The following is a 21,287-nucleotide window of genomic DNA, read 5'->3' on the forward strand; positions in this document are numbered from 1 at the left end:
TTTGATAGGAATGTTCATTGGTACAGACTCTCTGGAAAACAGTATAAAGGTTCCTCAAAAAATTAAAAAATAGAACTACCCTATGATCCAGGAATTCCACTTTTGGGTATTTTTCTGAAGAAAACAAAAACACTAATTCCAAAAGATATATGCACCCCTATGTTCATTGTAGCAGTGTTTACATCAGCCGTAAAATGAAGAAGCAACCTAAGTTCCATTGATAGATGAATGGATAAAGAAGATGGAATATTAGTCATAAAAGAAGAATAAACTCTTACCATTTGTGACAACATGGATGGACCTAGAGGGTATTATGCTAAGTGAAAAACAAACACCATATGGTTGCATTTACATGCGGAATCTAAAAAAAGCAAAACAAATAAAACAAACAGAATCATAGATACAGAGAACAAACTGATGATTGCCAGTGTGGAAGAGGTTGAGGGATGAGGGAGATAGGTAAGGGAGATTAAGAAATACAAACTTCCATTTACAAGGTAAATAAGTCACAGGGATATAATGTACAACCTAGGAAATATAGTCAATAATATTATTAACTTTGTGTGGTAATGGGTGGTAATTAGATTTATCATGATCATTTTGTAATACATAAAAATACTGAACCACTGTTTATACATCTGAAATTAATATTGTAAGTCAATCACCTTTCAATAAAAATTGGAAAATTTATACTTTAAAAAGAAATTAAAAATTAAAAACAGTACAATTTATAATCACACCAAATATAACATACTTAGGGAGAAATCTGACAAAATCCTGCCAGACATATGTACTGAAAACTATAAAACATTGCTGAGAGAAATTAAAGCACCAAATAAACGAAACTCAGTAATTATTAAATGTTAGCTCTCTCCAACTTAATTGACAGATTCAGCGCAATCTCAAAGTCCCAGCAACTTTTTTGGTGAAGATTGACAAAGTGATTCTAAAATTTATATGGAAATACAAAGAACTTAGAAGAATCAGAACAACTCTGAAAAAGAACAAAATTGGAGAACACTAACCAATTTCAAGATGTATTCTATTTTTTTATTTTTATAATTTTTTTTTTATTTTCCCACTGTCAAGATGTATTCTAAAGCTATAATAATCAACACAGTGTGGTACAGGTGTCAAGATAACCATATAAATCAATGGAACAAAATAGTCCAGAAATAGAACTTCATATCCATGAACAATTGGGTTTTTTTCATTATTATTATTGTTATTATTATTATTAAAGTACAGGTTTTTAAAAAATAATAGTGCAAAGGCAGTTCAGTAGAGAAATAATGGTCTTTTCTTCAACAGTACCGGAACAATTGAATATCCATCAAAAAAAAAAAAAGACCTGTGATCCATACTTTACACAAAAATCAACTCAAAATGTATCAGAGGACTAGATGTAAAATCAAGAAGTATAAAATGTCCAGAGGAAAATGCATGAGAAAATCTGTGCAGCTGGTTCCCAGATACATAGTAGGGAATCCTCGTCTACAAAGCAAAAATGCTTTTGCATATTCAGTGTGACAGTTGGCTGTATCACACTGCTCTGAAAAGGGACAGTCGGATGTAATAGTCATACAGCTCTTATAATTCTACCTCTTGTCCAGAAACCTCATGTTGATCTTCAGGACTATATATATACACCCATATACACACATACATATACACAGATGTTTTACAAACTTTTAAACTTTTATTTTATTTTTATTTTTTTCTTTTTGCCTTTTCTAGGGCTGCTCCCTTGGCATATGGAGCTTCCCAGGCTAGGGGTCGATTCGGAGCTGTAGCTACCAGCCTATGCCATAGCACAGCAACGCAGGATCTGAGCCATGTCTGCGACCTACAGCACAGCTCACAGCAAGGCCGGATCCTTAACCCACTGAGCAAGGCCAGGGATCGAACCCGAAACCTCATGGTTCCTAGTTGGATTTGTTAACCACTGCGCCACAATGGGAACTCCGTACAAACTTTTAAACTTTTAAATCACACTATATGCCCCCCCTCCCCAGGTACTCCACCACTCTCATGGTCTTTATCCCCTCTTATCTCCTTATGACTCCTAATTTCTATTTCTAGTCTAGACTTCTTGGGGCTCAGACTGGGGTTTTCCACCAGCCCTGCATGCATCCCTGACACCTCAAACTCATGTCCAAAACTGCTCTTGATATCCTCTCCCATCCCTCTGCTTATTTTTCTATGGAGATATCATCTCATGCCAGAAACTGGGTGATCACCCAGTGCCTGTGATGGCCCAAGAGAGGCAAAGTCCACTTACGACATCAGTGTTTGTAACCAGACTGACTGAGAGGATGGTTTCTTATTAACAGGGGAAAAAAAAAAAATCCAGGGCTGGTACATTACATTCAGGAGGGAAGATGCTGAGATCCTGGGGGTGTTGATTTCCAGGGGCTGGCAGGGAAGGCAGGTGAAGATTTCCAGCAGTCAGTTGGAAATGCCTCTGTACATGACAGATTGCTGATCTTGGTTACAGAAATGAAAGCTCAAGAGCTTTTCTGAAAAGTTTAAGCTGTGGTTTGACAGGAATCATACTGTTTCTAAGAGCAAAAACACTCTGAAGCATTCGGCTGTGGAAGACAGACCGCAGGGAGGAAGAGAAAGAGCATTGAGAAGGAGGTGCCGTCGGGAGAAAGCTGCTCTGGCCAGTTAAAGGACGAGTGGGGCCAGTCACAACTTTTGTGGTAGGTCCTTTTCTAGAAAGTTCTTGAATATACACCTTCTTTCTCCTACTCAGCCTGACAAAATTTCTTCCCTCACTTCCTACTCTCTCTCTCTCTTGCCTTGTTTTTTCTAGCCTGGAGCCCCGAGGGGGAGAAGGCGGTGTGGTGGACAAAGGTCTGGCTGTAGGTTTTTCACTCCACTGCATTAGAAAGGCAGAGAGGGAGAGGTTAGCAGGAAGTCTTCAGGCTTTGGCTGCCCTTTCTGATTTGTGCATGAATGCTGTTGAGTTGACAGCCTGCCTGAGAGAGGCTGAAGGGATGTGTCTTCTGCATGTCTGGAATTTATCCCTTTGGCTCTGTAAGATGTGACACCGCATAATGGCCATGAAGAAGTAATTTTGATCCTGTGACGATCTTGGCAAAAGTTCCAGAAAGACATATGGACATAATCTTCTAGACATTTGTAGAAGAGCCTTCCTTTAGGGACGGTCCTTGCAGGCTTAGGTTCACACCCAGTCCTATGGCTCTCACTTTAGCTTTATTCTGTTTTTACTTAGGAGATAAAAACTCAATTGTATCCAGTTGAAAGAACTGAAAATATTAATGGAAGAGCAAGTCATCATTATGACACATATCAATTTCTCACCTCTGAGGCGATGCACAGAAGCAGGGCTCTGGATAATAACCCAGCTAGGATTAGGAAAAAAGAGGTCTGGTGGGTCTTAGTATATGCTGTGAAAATGTGCTGTCACCGTGCTAGGAGCCAGCATCTTCAGCTAGACATTTACAGTGAGGTGGCTTAAAACAAAAGTCTTCCTAGGAATAAAAACTTGCTTAAATGTTCTTCTCCAACAAGCTGTTCTGAATGTAGGACCCTACATATCAGGTATATGGGAGGAATTACTTATTTCTCATTGGGACAGATTCCCTTCTTTCTGTCTATCTGTCTGTCTGTCTGTCTGTCTGTCTTATTAGGGTTGCACATGTGGCTTATGGAAGTTCCCAGGCTAGGGATCAAATTGGAGCTACGCTACAGCTGCCAGCCTGCACCACAGCCACAGCAATGCAGGATCCAAGCCACATCTGTGACCTACACCACAGCTCAAGGCAACGCCAGATCCTCAACCCACTGAGCGAGGCCAGGGATTCAACCCACATCCTCATGGATACTAGTTGGGTTTAGTACCGCTGAGCTGCAACAGAAATTCCTGTGTGTGTGTGTGTGTGTGTGTGTGTGTGTGTGTGTGTGTGTGTGTGTGTGTGTGTGTGTGTGTGTTAGCACAACAAGTCAGCTGAGCTTTCCGTAAGTTTCTGTGTGTGTGTGTTTGGGAAGTAACTACCCGTTCAATTTAAACCTCATTTACAGCCTTCATTTAATCTGATCCTTATTTATTTCCTTGATAAGTCCAATGAATATGGTGATAGGAAAAAAACCTCAGAAAACACCAAAGCTCAGACCCAGTCCATGGAAAATGACTGTGTCTGCCCCTGAAGTTGCCCCTTAAAACTAACTCCCAGAAGAATGCCAATTATTCATTCACTAGTGTTTTGTGAATCTTTTTTGAGAAAATTCTCTTGAGTAGTACTACTGGGAAAAGGAGAAAGGGAATGAAACGTGGAGACAGAGGTTCCCTGGGGTATGAGGTCATCTTTGCTTGTGATTTTCCCCTGGAGAAGTGCTCAGGCACCTTGCTGAAAAATTGCCTTGGCTGTGGTCCAGCCTTAAAGGGATAGGTTTTTGTGTTTTGTTTTTTTTTAATCTCAGTGGTCACTCTCCCATCAAGATCTAAGCAAATGACTGTTCTTTTAATAATCTTGGCTGAGAAAAATGAGTGATCACACACTCTTCTGTATTTCTACACATCAGGTTTATACGTGAGGTGCATCTTATAAAATCTGATGACAGACCCATGGAATTACAGCTCTGGAAAATGCTCAAGAGGGCATCTGATCCAGCCTCTTGATGCTCAGGGCTAGTGGAGATGCAGGGACACTAGCAGGCTATGGGGACCTGGGATGACATTTGAGTGCATACACACAAAATTCCCCTGCATGTGTCTGAGATAGAATGGAGGGACGTGTGTTCACCGCGTTGAAGCCTGTCTTTTCGTGACTGGAAACAAGACTTCCATTAGGTCCTTGGTCTTACCTAAGTGGGACAAACTTCTTAGTTCCAGTATATGTATAGAAAAAAACAAGACAGGAAAGTGCTCCGATTGGTCTTGAGTCAGATATTCCCTTCCTCCAGGACCCAATAAACCGTGTATGTGTGTGTATGTGTATTTGAACATACAGGCCTGGCTTCATGGGCATGCAGCTCGTACAGTATAAGGATCTGTGCTTAGAAGGCTCTCATGCTTGGCTTAGCACTCCGCTGTTGCCATCTGGAAGTTCTTAACAATGTTTGAACAATGGATTCTGCATTTTATTTTTGCACTAGACCCCATAAATTATGTGGCCAACCCTGGCATGGAGTCCTAGCTCAGCTTGGCAACCTCTAACGTAGTCCTGAGGATGGTATAGGTGGGAAGGGGCAGTAAATCCCAGGATCCATGGGTAGATGATAGCCAGTCCAGCTAGCATAGCTCTGAGAACTAAAAGGATGGGAAACATGAAAGATATAGTCGCTGTACTCAAAAATCTCAGTCTAGCAGGACAGATTCTCTTTTTGAAAATTCATTTCTGCAATACACACATATCCAAATGAATATATTTATCTTGGCGTTAATGAGAACATCCAACTGCTGTAGGAAAGCAGAGACTCCTCAAGAAATTAAAAATAGAACACCATAGGATCCAGTATTCCAATCCTGGGTATATACCTAAAGGAAACAAAATCATTGTCTTGAAAAGACGTCTGTACTACTACGTTCATTGCAGCACACAGTAGCCAAGATATGGAAGTAGTCTAAGTGTTTGTCAACAGATGAATAGATAAAAGAAAATGTGACGTGTGTGTGTGTGTGTAGAGAGGGAATAGAAAGATTTAATGTATGAATAATATTACGTGGAATATTATTCAGCCTTAAATAAGAAGGAAATCCTGTCATTTGTGGCAATATGGATGAAACATAAGGGCACTATGCTAAATGAAATAGGCCAGAAAAAGACAAATGCTGCATCATGGTATTATTTATATGAGGAATCTGAAAAAAAAAGAAAGGTTGAATTCATAGAAACAAGGAGTAGAGAAGTGGTTGCTGAGGACTGTGGAGGGGGATGGAGGAAACAAAAGAGGTTGGCAAAAGGGTACAAAATTTCATATGATGAGTACAGTCTGAGGATCTAATATATGGCCTGGTAACTGTAGTTGATAACACTGTATTGTGTCATTGAAATTTGTCAATAGTGTAGAACTGAAATGTTCTCATCCCTCTGAAAAAAGGTAAGGGATGCTTGTGTTAAATAACTCAATTGTAGGACTCCTTTCACAAGGTATATGTGTAGCAAATCATTATGTTGTGCGCTTTAAATATCTTATAATTTATACCTCAGAAAAGCTAAAAAAATTGTATGTAAAGAAAACATATGGAGAATGTCCACTGTTATTTTCAATGTCACAAAGACTAGTTTTTATAGAACTCTAAGCTAGTCTGTGATTACAGGTGGAAGTAAGGGTCTCTTCTACAAAAGCGACACCATTCAAGCAGCAGTTCCTTACTACAGACTGTTAAAAATATTCTTCCTACCAAAGACCCATGCACCCCAATGTTCACTGCGGCAGTATTTATAGTAGCTAAGACATGCAAGTAATCTAAATGTCCATCAACAGAGGAATGGATAAAGGCGATGCCTATGTCTGTATATAGGTGCACTCATGCGTGCGCGCGCATGCACGCGCACACACACACACACACACACAAGGGAATATTACTCAGCCCTAAAAAGAATGAAATAATGCCATTTGCAGCAACATGGATAGACCTGGAAATTATCATATTGAGTGAAGTAAATCAGAAGAAGACAAATATCATATGATATCACTTAAAAAACAATATACGAATGAGCTTAGTTACGAAACAGGAATAGAGTCACAGACATAGAAAACAAACCTATGGTTGCTGAAGGGAGAAAGAGTAGGGAGGGATAAATTAGGAGTTTGGGATTAGCAAATACAAGCTACTATATATACAATAGGTAACCAACTGGGACCTACTGTATAACATAGGGAACTATATTCAATATCTTATAATGAACTATAATGGAAAAGAGTCTGAAAAAAATTCTTTCTACTGAGATCCATGAAAAACAGGACAAAGTAAGACCTGAAATAGTGCCTATAGGACTACTGAATAAGGACTCAATGAATAGATGGAGTATAAATAGAAGAAAGTTGAGTGAAGAAATAAAAACAAGAGGAATTCCCATTGTGGCTCAGCAATGTGGATGTGGGTTCAATCCCTGGCCTCATTCAGTGGGTTAAGGATCCCGTGTTTCCGTGAGCTGCAGTGTAGGTCGCATATGAGGGTTAGATCCTGCGTTGCTGTGGCTGTGGAGCTGGAGTTCCAATTTGACCCCTAGCCTGGGAACGTCCATATGACACAGGTACAGCCCTGAAAAGTAATAAAAAGGAAGAAGATGGAAAGAGGCAGGTTAGTTGGCCATGCTCCATTTTTTTTAAGATAGGTTGTCCAGGAAGATGGAGTGTGGAAACCGTAAAAATAAAGGGTAAGCTGTACCTAGGGCAATAAATTTTATGAAATATTAATTGGGTTTACTCTCAGAACTCTTCCTTTCAATATTATGTTTAATACCAAACACTAAAAAATTAATCAGGAAATTCCATCTGGCGAACAATTCTAATTGATGAAATTCCTTTTGCCTCAACAAATTAAAAGCAATCCTCTGAGTGAATTGAGGATTCTAAGAGAGCTCCAAACAGCCCTGAACAAAGACTCTAGAGTGTCATTTCCTTTTATATTGTAACATCTTTGAGTCACTTGTGATCTGCAAACAAACTTGCATTTTCCAGAAATGGCCCTACACAAAGCAACATTATGCTAGAATTTAATATATGAGTCTATTTTTTAAAATGTTTTGTTTTTTTAAATTAATTATAGGCCCTGGACAACACAGGAGTTATAAGTTGGCTTGCTACAAGTTTTGTGTTGCTTAACAACTCTTTAAAACAATTCTCCTACATCTGTGCTTTAAGTGCATGTCGGTGTTACTGGATGATTTCATTGATCACAGCTGCCCTGTTCTACAGCAGAGAAAATGGAATCACTAATATTCAGAAATCAGTAATTAATATTATACCAAATTTTATATATATATGGCTCCCATTTTGAAATCTCTTTGTTTTCCCTAGGTAAAATAACCTATTTGACACCAGAATGAATCATTGAAACAAAAGCCCTTCCATTAAAAACATATAAAAGCAAAAAAGTTTTGAGGCACTGTTCCTCTAGGCAGAAAGGCATGTTCAACTTTCAATTTATGACCAAAATACCATTATGAAATAATGAAACCTTTTGGCCTAAATATATTTTTCCACTTGAACTTGTTAGTTGACTCTATATCAGGGGATAACAGACAAGAGGTTTTTTTTTTTTCTTTTTTTCCCCACATTTAATGATTTTATTTATTTATTTATTTATTTTCATTTTTTTATTACTCGAATTTATCACATCTGTAGTTGTATAATGATCATAACAATCTAATTTCACAGGATTTCCATCCCACAGCCCAGGCACATCCCCCCACCCCCCAAACTGTCTCCTCCGGAGACCATAAGTTTTTCAATGTCTGTGAGTCAGCATCTGTTCTGCAAAGAAGTTCCGTCTGTCCTTTTTTCAGATTCCATATGTCAGTGAAAGCATTTGATGTTGGTGTCTCATTGTATGGCTGACTTCACTTAGCATGATAGTTTCTAGGTCCATCCATGTTGCAAAAAATGCTGGTATTTAGTTCTTTTTAATGGCTGAGTAATATTCCATTGTGTATATGTACCATATCTTCTGGATCCACTCCTCTGTCGATGGACATTTAGGTTGTTTCCATGTCTTGGCTATTGTAAATAGTGCTGCAATGAACATTGGAATACATGTGTCTTTGCGAGTCGTGGTTTTCTCTGGATAGATGCCCAGAAGTGGGATTGCTGGATCAAATGGTAGTTCTATGTGTAGTTTTCTGAGGAATCTCCATAGTGCTTTCCACAGTGGTTGCACCAATTTACAATCCCACCCACAGTGTACTAGGGTTCCTTTTTCTCCACACCCTCTCCAGCACTTATTGTTTGTAGACTTTTGGATGATGGCCATTCTGGCTGGTGTAAGGTGGTACCTCATTGTGGTTTTGATTTGCATTTCTCTAATAATGAGTGATGCTGAACATCTTTTCATGTGTTTCTCGGCCATCTGTATGTCTTCTTTGGAGACTTGTCTGTTTAGATCTTCCGCCCATTTTTGGATGGGGTTGTTTGTTGTTTTGGTATGGAGCTGCAGAAGTTGTTTATAAATTTTGGAGATTAATCCCTTATCAGTCGATTCACTTGCAAAGATTTTTCTCCCATTCTGTGGGTTGTCTTTTTGTGTTGTTTAGGGTTTCCTTTGCTGTGCAGAAACTTTGAAGTTTGAGTAGGTCCCATTTCAGACAAGAGTTCTTGACATAGATGAGACTTAGGTGAAGCTACATGCCTGGGAGACAGTGTAGCCTTTCCTTACATCGAAAGGTGTAGGTATGTAATATAGTTGTGGTATTGGGACATTTGGGGCGTCAGAAAGTACATGTTCACCGCTCTTTCAAGAGCATGTGATTTTTGAAAGTATAGAAAGAAAGGTGGTTATTTCTGCCTCTATCTTGTTTAACACAGATTAAATGCCTAGGTCTTACCTGGTTTTGCGCGAGAGAAGCCATCTTTGAGTGGTTTTCTTCTAAGAGTCCCCTTGGCGAGGAGTAATCAGCAGCTATTAGCCGTAGTAACCAGACTCAGAGCAGACCCTTTGATACGTGACTCCAGCAACAGGGATGAATTGATTTTCCGAAATTTGGCCTGTCTTGCCACATTCCATTTCAGAGTGAAAATTCCTTCTTCCAAGCTTGTTTCTTCACAACTGGAAATTCATAACAGCATTTTTTGTTTATTTATTTATTTTTTTTTTTGTCTTTTTAAGGCTGCACCTGGGGCTTATGGAGGTTCCCAGGCTAGGGGTCTAATCAGAGCTGTTGCTGTCAGCCTACGCCAGAGCCACAGCAACGCCAGATCCGAGCTGCATCTGCAACCTATACCACAGCTCATGGCAATGCCGGATCCTTAACCCACTGAGTGAGGCCAGGGATCAAACCTGCAACATCATGGTTCCTAGTCAGATTCGTTAACCACTGAGCCATGACGGGAACTCCCATTATAGCATTTTTTGAAAGAAGAGTAGAGACAACATTTGATGCAATAGTGCCATAGAAATCCAACCAAAAATACATACTTAATTTTATTTTCCAACTCCATGGACAACAACTATTAACTATTGGCTATTAGACAATGAGAAACACCTATTGCACAACAGAACCAATGCAAAGGGATATTATTGCTTTGAAATAAGGGACACCTTAGATCTGTGTTGGCGAAGAGAACAGAAGGGCATAAGGATAAGCCTAGTTGGAGTTTCTGGAAAGAGATAATAAATGATGTAGGCCAACAGCAAAATATTTCTGGTCTTCCTTAGAGAAGTGAACTCTTCCAGGCAACAGAATTGCTCTAAGGAAGGTTGTTACATAGCCACTAATGTTCTCCCATCATAGATGCTGAGAGAAAGGCCTTGGGCACCTAAGATGGTTGTTGGTTTAAAGAACTAAGTAAGACAAAGTATTTGCTTTCCTAAATGCAAGATTCTTCATTTTGACATCTGCTGTGGACACTAGACTCTGAGAGATTGTGCAGTGTCAAACTGAGCCTCATAAATTGTGAGAACATTTCATGAGAATGTGCGAGTTTGTGTGCCAAGAAGAGGGTAATGCATTTCCTTAATCTACATAAAAATTTAAAAATCATGGGCTCTGAATCACTGTGAAATGTTTCCCAGAGATACTTTACCAACGTCCTGTGGCAGCCAAAATAAAGACAACAGCTTTAGAGAATGAACACAGAATATTAGGCTAGATGGGTTCTTGTTATTTATTCGAGCAGCATTTTATACAATCTTCCTTTCTCTTGCCTTTTGAAAAACATGGTATCCAGTCCCATTCTCACCATCATTTCTTTTCATTTTTACTACATGGGGAAAGGGTGAATGCCTTTTAGCAGGAAAGCTGGTCTAAGTGTAGAGTCAACATCAACTTGAAATCCCACTGTTGAGTCAAGTTATCAAGTCTTGTTTGTGAACTAGAGTCTAGAATCGGGCTCCAAGGAGATGTGAGTAATGTCTGTATCTGGTGTTTCCCTCCCTAATTAATATTCATGAATTGCTGGAGAGTTTTTTTTCTGTCTCTCTTTGCATTTGTCTTGGTAGTTGTATCATTTGATTGCTACTGTGTTTGAATGGAGCTGCTTGATTTTCACTCAATCTGGCACCTCTTCATGGAGTACTGAATTTCTTCTTGCTGGCCATGCATTAAAACTGTGGGGAGCCCTGGCATGCCTGCCACCACCAAGATTGCAGCCTTTATTGCTCTGTGCAGCCCATCCATTCTTGGTTCAAGGGCAGCCTAGATACAGAGATCCCAGTTCCGATACTCACAGGAAATGACACCGGTTACCTGGCAGGATGTGAAGATAAGCCTATCTGTTCTCTTCTGTACCACCCTGGTGGACTCTTCCCTCTGATTACAAACTAGGCATTCACTCTCTGAGGGAAGAGCATCATCAAAGCTCGTGGATCTTGGTGGCATGGTTCTTTAACATCATACATGTGCCCCTCATAATCTGTAGCCTTAAAAATCAAGAGAACCATCTGACATGCAGAAAATATCAGCTCTTTGGGGATGGAAAAGCTTCTGGTCAAGATCAGTGCATGACCCTGAAATAAGATCCTGCTTAGAAGTGTGTGTGTGTGTGTGTGTGTGTGTGTGTAAACTGTAACTTTAAAGCCCAGATAGCAGTTCCAAAACACAAGAGAAAGAGCATCTTGGGGCAGAGCAGGGACCTAACCACAGAGCTTCAGGCACACAGAGTTTAACTTGCTCTCCTGCCCGTTACTAGCAGCTCAAGAGTATCTTCTTCCAAGTATGCTGAGTCATGGAGATGTACAGAGGTAGAGCCTCTTTCTTACACATCATTAAGGGTTAGTCAGATTTCTAGGGGGAGACAAAGGCCCCAGGAAGAGAGCAAGCCATTCCTTGGACCATAGAGAAGAAGGAAGGGCATGGAGAGATTATAGCTCACAGAATGCAAGGGCCACATCTTCCCCAGACAGCACTTCACCTCTACAAAGACATTGGACAGGGTGTTCTATTTCTCTGCTTTGGAAAGAACGAAAAGTTATCAATTTCTTTGCCTCAGAGCAATCTTCCAGAAAAAGCAATTGTTCCCACCACATCAGTATTTTACCAGAATCAAGACTTAATGGTAAAATAAAAGGAAATGCATCCCATTCTCCCAGCACGCACTGGTTCCCGGCCTTTCTTCTTCCCCTGATGACACTCAACTGGGTCTTACAATGCGGTTTTTCTAAAAAGGCACTTTGTGTTTTCAGAATGCTTTTTCAAAAACAAGATTTCCTGGGAGATCCCTGGTGGCCTAGCAGTTAAGACTCTGGCGTTGTCACTGCTGTGACTCTGGTTACTGCTGTGGCTCAGGCTTGGGCCCTCACTCAGGAACTTCTGCACAGCACAAGTGCTGCCCAAAACAACAACAGCGAAAAACCCCAGTGCTTCCTTTAGTGCCAGTGATCCTCCCACCTTAAAATGATGCTAACAATGTCTCATGTGTACATCATCTTAAGTGGGCATTTTTCTTTTTTTAGGAAATTTATACTGACCCTCCTCCCTCCCCATTTGATGTAACACTCAAGAGAGCAGGCTGAGTGCTATAGCCATAAAACAGACAGGAACCAACTGTCACACTGAAGAACTAAGCTCATAGCTACATTCCGAAATACTAAGAGCCATCCATCTCCAGCTCTGTTAGATGGCAAGGGGCATTTGTAGTCTGCAGATTACATACTTTGAAGGGCTGTCATTGTTTCCATAAAACAAAAGTTGTTCATCAAAGAATAGGTTCATTAACACAATTTTCAGATTCAAAATCATATACAAATTGATTTTGTATACAATCAAGATACACTGCCATGATACATTATTAAAATGCATAGTGGAAACTATCTCCTTTTAATTTTACTTGAAATTTTAAGGTTTCCATTAAAACCATTTATTTATTTATTTATTTAGTCTTCTTAGGGCCGCACCTGAGGCATATGGAGATTCCCAGGCTAGGGGCCTAATCAGAGCTGTAGCCACTGGCCTACACCACAGTCACGGCAATGTGGGATCTGAGCTGCATCTGCAACCTACTCCACAGCTCACGGCAATGCCGGATCCTTAACCCACTGAACTAGACCAGGGATCGAACCTGAGTCCTCATGGATACTGGTTGGATTCATTTCCCCTGAGTCACAATGGGAACTGCAAAACTATTTTTTTAAAATGGAAACTTACAGCCACTTGTGTCATTTCCTCACATTGTGCCCATGACACTGAAGGTTTTAAGTCCTAGAATACCATGTTTTCACACGTCATCCCCCCCATCTCAAATTAGTGAGAAGGTGAGAAAGAGATTACAATTAAACACGCCTTAGATTGGGAGGGAATCATTGTGTTTATACAGATACCTGGGGATTTTGAGGCAAACACAGAGGTAAACCAGTCTGTTCCAGCTTTGACATTCAAAGACTATAAAGAATACCAAACAGCAATTCCCGTCGCGGCTCAGTGGTTAACGAATCCGACTAGGAACCATGAGATTGTGGGTTCAATCCCTGGCCTTGCTCATTGGGTTGGGGATCCGGCGTTGCAGTGAGCTTCGGTGTGGGTTGCAGACATGGCTCGGATCCCATGTTGCTGTGGCTCTGACGTAGGCTGGTGGCTCCAGCTCCAATTAGACCCCTAGCCTGGGAACCTCCATATGCTGCGGGAGCAGCCCTAGAAAAGGCAAAAAGACCAAAAAAAAAAAAAAAAAAAAGAATATCAAACAAAACCAGGCGTGTTATTTCAAATATACTTCCCAACTCTCGCCATTTATAAGTAACAACTTATAATTCTGTTCTGGCTTACATATCTTTTTAAGAACCTGTTCTAAATTTATTTGTACTGTGTCAATTACGTGAATAAAATAAGAGCTGAGAAAATCTCCCTAAGAAAATATTTTTGCTGGGAACCCTGTCCCATAACCTTCTGAGCTTCTGGAAAATGAAAATCTCTGTGTCTTCCAGATGACAGCCACCTTTTCGATGGAACCAAAATAGCTCTCTCAGCTAGAGAGCTGTCAGTAGGAGTTCTGACAGATATCAGAGTTGGCATGCAGGAGGGAGGCAAGAGAAATGGTCCCATGGTAGGAGGTTTGGTGGGAGCCACTGACTCGCTGAGGCACAAGGTAGGAGGAGAACAGTGCACTGCTAGACACCAGATCGAGCACAAGACAGCAAGTCTGGAAATGCTAGATAATCTTGGGGGAGAAGGGAGCCATTTGGTCCTGTGGGATTTTGAAGGATGACGTAATTTGCATCCAACTGGAAGGTTTCCTTTCGTGAAAGAAATCAAATACACTTACATGCCTCGGATTTTCTCTCCCTCTAGTGGTGGGGTGGGATGTACTATCGCTGCATAATACTACCTCGTGAACAAAGAGGAGTTTCCATTGTACCCGCTTTGCCCATGAAATAAGGATTTTTCAGTAGGTGGGCTGCTCTCTCTTCCACTGGTTTCCAAACACCCCTAACCCTTCATGTTAGGGAGTGAATTGCCTCCTAAGTAGGCTGATTACCAGTGGGAAGGGAGCAAGGATCTCCCTCTTCTTTTGGCTAAAGGATGCCCGTGCTCACTTCCTGTCTCCTCTGTAGACCTATCAAAGGTGGAACTACGATGTGATCAGAGGCAACTCCCTTGACCCCAAGGCTGGGCCAGGTAAACCTGAGGAGCTAAGCGAAAACAAGCTCACTCAGAGTAAAGGTGGGAAATATGGAAACTCAGAGGAGATCTAAAGGATCTAAAGAGTGATCTGAACCTGACAGAAAGAGCAACAATTGGAGATAAATTTTGGAACAGATCTCCACTTCTACTTTGCATCTCTGTCTTTTCTCATTTGCATTTTTGGTCATGTGAAAATACTTCTGGTGTAGCAATTTGGATCAGTAGTAGTGGATGAAAAAATAGAAAGGATAGAAGAAGTAAATAATGCCAGTTTCAAGGAAAGTAACTACAGTTGCCTATGTGGCTAGATTAAATTGCATAGTATCATAACTGTACAAGAGTAGTAATGGAAATAGACCACAGGTTACATATGTCTACTCAATAGGTTACTGATCAATAATGGCAAATCTCTCAGTGTGAAGTATGCCAAGTATGCAGCTTTTCCCCCTGCTCCATACTCAGTTAGGCATCAGTGATGCTTATTTGACTTCTTGTCTTATATGTCCCCAAGGCAACCAAAGTCATATTTTGCTGCAAACCTGTGTCTTTTCTAGTTTCCTTATCTCCATACATTCATCAGCCATCCAGTTGTACAAGCCAAAAATTTAGGAGTTACCTGACCCCCAACTCGTCTTCCACCATTGTATCCAATCCATCACCAAGTCCTTCAATCTTACCTCTTAATATATCTCAGAGAGGTCAGTTTCTCTCTGTCAATTCCTTTCCACCACCACACTATTTCATCATCTACCTCCTACACAACTACTACTCCAAAGGGCATCCTACTCCATCTCTTGTCAAATGCATTCTTCACACCGCACTCCTTCATTCAACAAATATTTTTGAGGGATCTGCTTGGACTCTGGTAATACTGTGCTGAATAAAGCCCATCAATTCCCCATTCTCAAGGAGCTTGTGGAGACAGACGATAAATATCAGATAGTCATAAGCACTAAGGAGAGTATTAAATAGGGTGATGTAATAGAGAATGGTCAAATGGCTATTTTAAATTGTGTGTTCAAATACAAGAAATCTGTGGGAGTTTCAGGAAGGGGATGAGTTTGTTTTGTTGTTGTTTTGTCTCCTTTTTTTTTTTTTTTTTTTTTTTTGCTTTTTATGGTCACAGCTGCGGCATATGGAAGTTCCTGGGCTAGGGGTTGAATCAGAGCTTCAGCTGAGGAATATACCACAGCCACAGGAACTCAGGATCCAAGCCCCATCTATGACTTACCCCGCAGCTTGTGGCAATGCCAGATCCTTAACGCACTGAACGAGTCCAGGGATTAAACCAGCATCCTCACAGACACCGTGTCAGGTTCTCAACCCACTGAGCCATAATGGGAACTCCAGGAAAGGGATGAGTCTTGAAGCAGGAAAACAAAAGTCTGCTGGAATGATGGTATCTGCTATCAAGATTTCCTCATTTATAAGGAAAGTGTTTCAAATGCTGGCCAAGAATAAAATGATTAAGTTAATATGTACCTGAAGCTTTAATCTAGGTCTGTTTGTCTCCGAGCACCTCTGCTCGAGGCAGAATAATTCAGGTAGTTAGTGTAGGAACATGGGCTTCAATATATTCTTTGACATGGTCATTGATTAACATCCGTGACTTAAGGGTTCCAGAGAGTAACATCTCCACAGGCCTTGTTTACTACAGGGAGTGTATCTGTTATATGTACAGGTGGACCTTAATCTCCTCAACTGGTAGAAGAGGAATGAGAGGAATGGTGACTCTCAGTTTAGGGGAGAGAGGAAGAAAGGAACCATAAAACTTATGGAGCATACTCTAACTCTCAAGTGCCTATGGGATGAGGCCTGATATAGGTAAACTGGGCAAGGCTAATGGGAAAAAGAACTGGTATCTGGACCCCACATTGGTACCCCTGTCTTTAAGAGATAAAAACCTCCATAGAACAATAGAAAGGGGGACTCTTCCTCCCCTTCCCAGTGTCTGTGCTGGGAGCTGTTTGCTTTCCTGTAATAAAGACTTTTGATTGCTTGCTTGCTGCCTGTGTGTTCGTGAAGTTCATTCTTTAGCTCTGTGAACAAGAACCTGGATTCCGGTAACATCTTTCTGGTAACATGCTGAAATATAACCCTTCTTTTGTGAAAGTATACTATTTTTGTTCACTTTTCTGTCATCTCATCTGCCAAGTATGTAAGCTCCATGAGCACAGAGGCCATAACCACCTTGCTCACTGCTGAATTCTAAGAACTGTGCCTGGCATAGAGTAGTGTGTATGGTCAGGCCACTCAAGATGGTTGTCCTCTTACTCTCTATACATCCCCTGCCGACCAGTGCCTGCTTCATCCACACCCACTCACAGGACTGAACTTCCTACATACTCTCCCCAGGCTCCAGCTGGTGATTGTTCTTATCAAAGGCACAGTGAGGGGCGTGCCCCTCGGCCAGTTTCCCTGGTAACTAATGATCCAATCTGTGGTAATTTTCCCTATAACTGGCAATCTCCCTTCCCTCTAGGAGTGAAGTTGGCTGGCCACATCACCACACACGGTGGGGTGTCGCTCCAGGACCTTGCTTCAAATGGGTAAGCTCCCCCATCCATTAAACCATTGATATCTCTGTTGCTGACTCTCAGCTCTGCATTCTGTCCTGAAGCTTGGCAAGCACCGGGCTTGTAAGCCTGTGGGGTGCAGCCCAACTAGTAGGCATGCAAATAAGTAATTGTTGCAGGAATGTACAGATTAGTATGTGAAGTGGAAAAGTAAACAGAAAAAAATAACTCAGTGGGTTTGGGGGGTTTGGAAAGTCTTCCCGGAGATGTCAAGGTCATTTACTTCAGCCCCAAAGGTTAACTGGGGTATAAAATCCTCACCAGCTTTCTCAACTTTAGTGCTTTGGCACCACCTGTTCTCACTCAAACAGGTGCTCAGAGATACAAAGCTCTCCAACTCCCCACTAGGAGGAGTCACACCTTCCGACCCATAAACCCTCCCCCTGTCTTCTCTATTTCTTCCTCCCTTCCGTCCCCTCCCCGCCCGGTTCCGGAAGCTTTTGAATCGCAGTGCTCCTGGGAATAGTAGTCTTCCGGTCTGAGCCTATAACATTTGATCCATTTCCAGAACTACGCTTCCCAGACAGCCTTGCGGCAGAGGGCGGCTGTGTCACCTGACCAGGACCTTGGCGCGGCAATGGCGGCGCCCATGCTACGCTGGTGCTGTCCTGGAAGGCGTTGGGCTTTCCCTCGGATTGGCGACTGTTCTCGCCACGAGAAACGGTTTCCAGCTGGGTCCACGGCCAGCGGGAAAAGGGGACAGAGCTCAGTGGCTCAGCAGCCCCTCATCACGGCCCAGAAGCCAAGGAAAGGGTATATATACTATTTCATACCTTTACTGCACACTTAAGTGTGAGGTGGAACTGCGAGGCTAGGAAAATGATGCCCACTACAGTCCAGTCTTCACTCGAGACGTTTTGGTCGGCGGGAGGGTGTTGGGCTGTAAGTTGCAGCCCTGAAAGCTAAGTGGGAGCTCGATGCTGGTTCTCTATCAGCCCCGCCCCACACAGAAACCACAGTCTTAAGACACACGGGCATTTTGGGGTAGTTCGCGAGTGTAAAATAGGGTTTTCTTGAATCGAGGGCTGCACAAGACTGAAGAGTGGACTCAGTCACCTTAACTAATAGCAGCAGTGGCTATTAGCAGGGTCCGTAGCAGTAGAAGTGGGATCTTAGTTAGCTGACACTAATTTAGCGCTACTATGGGCCAGCAGTGTTCTAAAGGTTAAAAGAAGCTTTTGCCTGCAAACTCTGAATGGCGGTGGCTTAATGTTATTGGCCAGAAATCACCACCTATTTGTGGAGATGTTTTATGTTGAACATGTGTGTTTAGACCTAGTAGGATGCAGCCAATACAAGAGATCTTCCTTCTTTTTCAGTATTCTCTGAACCGCTGTTTATATTTGACTATTTAAGACCTAAATAGGTTCTTTTTAACTACAGAAAAAGACATGTGTCTGATACTCAGTTTTTCCTGAGATTAAGTTGCTTTTTTTTTTTTTTTTGCTTTTATGTTGGAACAGAGGGAAAATGTCCGGACACATTGTTTCTATTCTTTTCATAAATGAGATTGTCTCACAGTGAATGGAAAGTATTTTTTTCTCTCCTATAATGAAACTGCAAAAATACATTGAATAAGGTTTTTGTGAATGCAGAATTTGAGAAGTTCTTTAATTCTTCTCAGTTACAAGTTGTGCTTCCAGTCTTTAAAAAGAAGGAATTCATCAATACTATAGATGTGGAATCTCATGTGTTGCAATAATTGAAATAAAACTAAATGCATGTTGACAAAAATTAAGATAATATAGAAAATTTCTGGGGGAAGAGCAGGATAGGAAGAGACAGAATAGGGAGTATGTGTGCACCAAGCCATCTACATATTGTGCAGGATACATGGGTTTCAGAGGGACTAAGCACACTTACAGGAACCTGGAGAGACCTGTCTGGAATGTTCATACAGACCCAACAGAGTAAGAGTGGCCAGAGGAGATGATTGTAGCATTTATACTAAAGTATTGTAGCTTCTTAGGTTTGATGGCAGTCAAGTGTAAAAGAGAAGAACCTGACACTAGATCTCTGGAATTTAAAGTGATTTGGGGGAACAAACAAACGAAAAAAAAAACATAAGCCACATGTGATAGTTTAATGGTTTAATGGTTTCCTTTGCACAAAGTTCCCTAGAAAAGTTTCATTTAGTGGTTTTTTTTTAATATCTGTGTCACTCTGGTTACTTTACTTGTAAGCCATTGTTAGAAAATGAATTCAAAACATGACTGAGAATTACCTTTTTAAATAGTGAGGTGTGCAACTATTTTTTTAACTATAATTTCTCTGGTAGTAAAATCTTAATGTTTGTGTTATTCTAAAAACATTCACCAGCTCAGCTGTTTTCATTTCCTGAGTGATCCCTTGATAAAGGACAGTTAATTTAGGAGATGCTGCTTTTCATTAAAGTCAGCCAAGCATTCGCCACGTGATACCCATTGCTAAATTGTTTTAACATGCCAGATTGTTCCTTTCTGTTACCTTCCTGTTTGTTCATGTTGTAAATGAGTTTTGTTTTGCTGGTCTCATAGGTATTCATTATGAATTGCTTTCAATTTAGTCACTAAGACAATAGGATGCTTTTTTTTTTAAGTAGGATATAAAATTTTACTAAGTTAAAAACAAATAGGAAATTAACATTGTGGTTTAGGCTCATAGAAATTCACACATAGTGACATATCTAACTACTTCTTAACCATTATGTCTTCCACTGTAGTGAACGTAAATGGGCTGCTGTGGTAGGTTTGGAAATCCATGCCCAGATTTCTTCCAACTCCAAACTCTTCTCTGGATCTCAAGTCCACTTTGCAGCACCTCCCAATTCTTTGGTATCTTTTTTTGATGCATCTCTGCCTGGAACTTTGCCGGTAAGGTTTTTATTCCATGCTGTTTTCATTAGAAAACAGTCATGTTTTATTGAACACAATCAACTCTTAGGAAATACTTGTTTAGAGATACTTATTCTCTAATACAAAGTTTAGAAAACTTTGGATTAGGTGGGATGGACTGAGTGCTTTTTAAAGACCCATCTCTGTAATTTTAAGTCTAAACGTCATCTGTTTATTCATGTGTGCATTTACTCATTTCACACACACTTTAGAATGTCCGCTTAATACTGGAGTATCTGGTTTGTGCTATGAACTGAAACAGAAAGGTGAATGGCAATCCTTGCCTTTGAGGAGTTGAAAGACTAGTTGGGAAGATGGGTCTTATACATAGAGTGCCATCTGCTTGCTCCTGTGAAGGTCAAGTGCAGAGTATGGCTCTGGAGCCCTGAGGAGGGACACCTAATATAGCAAGAGAAGGACTGTTGTGAGAAATTGGGGAAGGGGTCTGGTTGCTAAAGGAGGGTTGTTGGAAGAGGTGGTGTCTGAGCTAGCCAAGAAGCTAGGTCCAGGTCAGGTGGATACAAGGAAGAGGAGGCGGCATCTAGTCAAAGGAAGCAGTGTATGTCACATTATATTACAGTATAAGGTCAATAATAATTGTGCTTTGTGAAAATTAGGTGGTCAATAATGGGGAAAAAAGTCAACTTCATAATAAGTTAACTGTTCATTGATCTACTCATGTTCACAGAAAAAGAAGGACTTCCTGGGTCTAGTATGCTCATCAGCCAGATTTTTAGCATTTCAGTATTTTTAGCATGTAGTGTTTTCATATGGAAGGCTGGATTTTTGAAGAAAAGGATGGAAGGAACATGTGGCTAATAAATGGCTCATAGTCTGTCTAGAACATATGGTATCACCTAGGTATGGGGTTTCCTGCCATCCTTGCAGGGAATGTGTGTGTGGTGGTGATGTGGGGGAAGGGCAGTCATGTCCCAGGTGAAATCCACACCCTCTAACATTGAAATACAAGTGAAAACTGATTGAACTGAGCACTGGCAGGCATGCAGGGGAAGGGGTGTACTTTCCCCAGTCACTGACCAGACAGAAGGTCATGGGCAGCACCTCCAATGTACTTGCCGTACCCAGCGCTTGGG

The 21,287-nt window shown here is 41.1% G+C and overlaps 1 protein-coding gene across 4 annotated transcripts in view; it reads left to right on the forward strand.

Annotated features, from left to right (window-relative positions):
* GATB (glutamyl-tRNA amidotransferase subunit B) overlaps nt 2,367-21,287 on the forward strand; it is a 101,264-nt gene continuing 82,343 nt past the window's right edge. The window contains exons 1-4 of one of the 4 annotated variants that reach the window (XM_021101520.1): nt 2,367-2,705; nt 17,227-17,293; nt 17,829-18,073; nt 20,022-20,172. In XM_021101520.1, coding sequence (XP_020957179.1) covers nt 17,898-18,073; nt 20,022-20,172 — 327 coding nt within the window. In that variant the 5' untranslated portion in view covers nt 2,367-2,705; nt 17,227-17,293; nt 17,829-17,897. The remainder of the gene's footprint in view (nt 2,706-17,226; nt 17,294-17,828; nt 18,074-20,021; nt 20,173-21,287) is intronic. The other 3 variants (XM_021101518.1, XM_021101521.1, XM_013989323.2) reach the window with 3 other exon arrangements.

The sequence above is a fragment of the Sus scrofa genome, chromosome 8, assembly GCF_000003025.6.
Source record: "Sus scrofa isolate TJ Tabasco breed Duroc chromosome 8, Sscrofa11.1, whole genome shotgun sequence".
Classification (NCBI taxonomy): Eukaryota; Metazoa; Chordata; class Mammalia; order Artiodactyla; family Suidae; genus Sus; species Sus scrofa.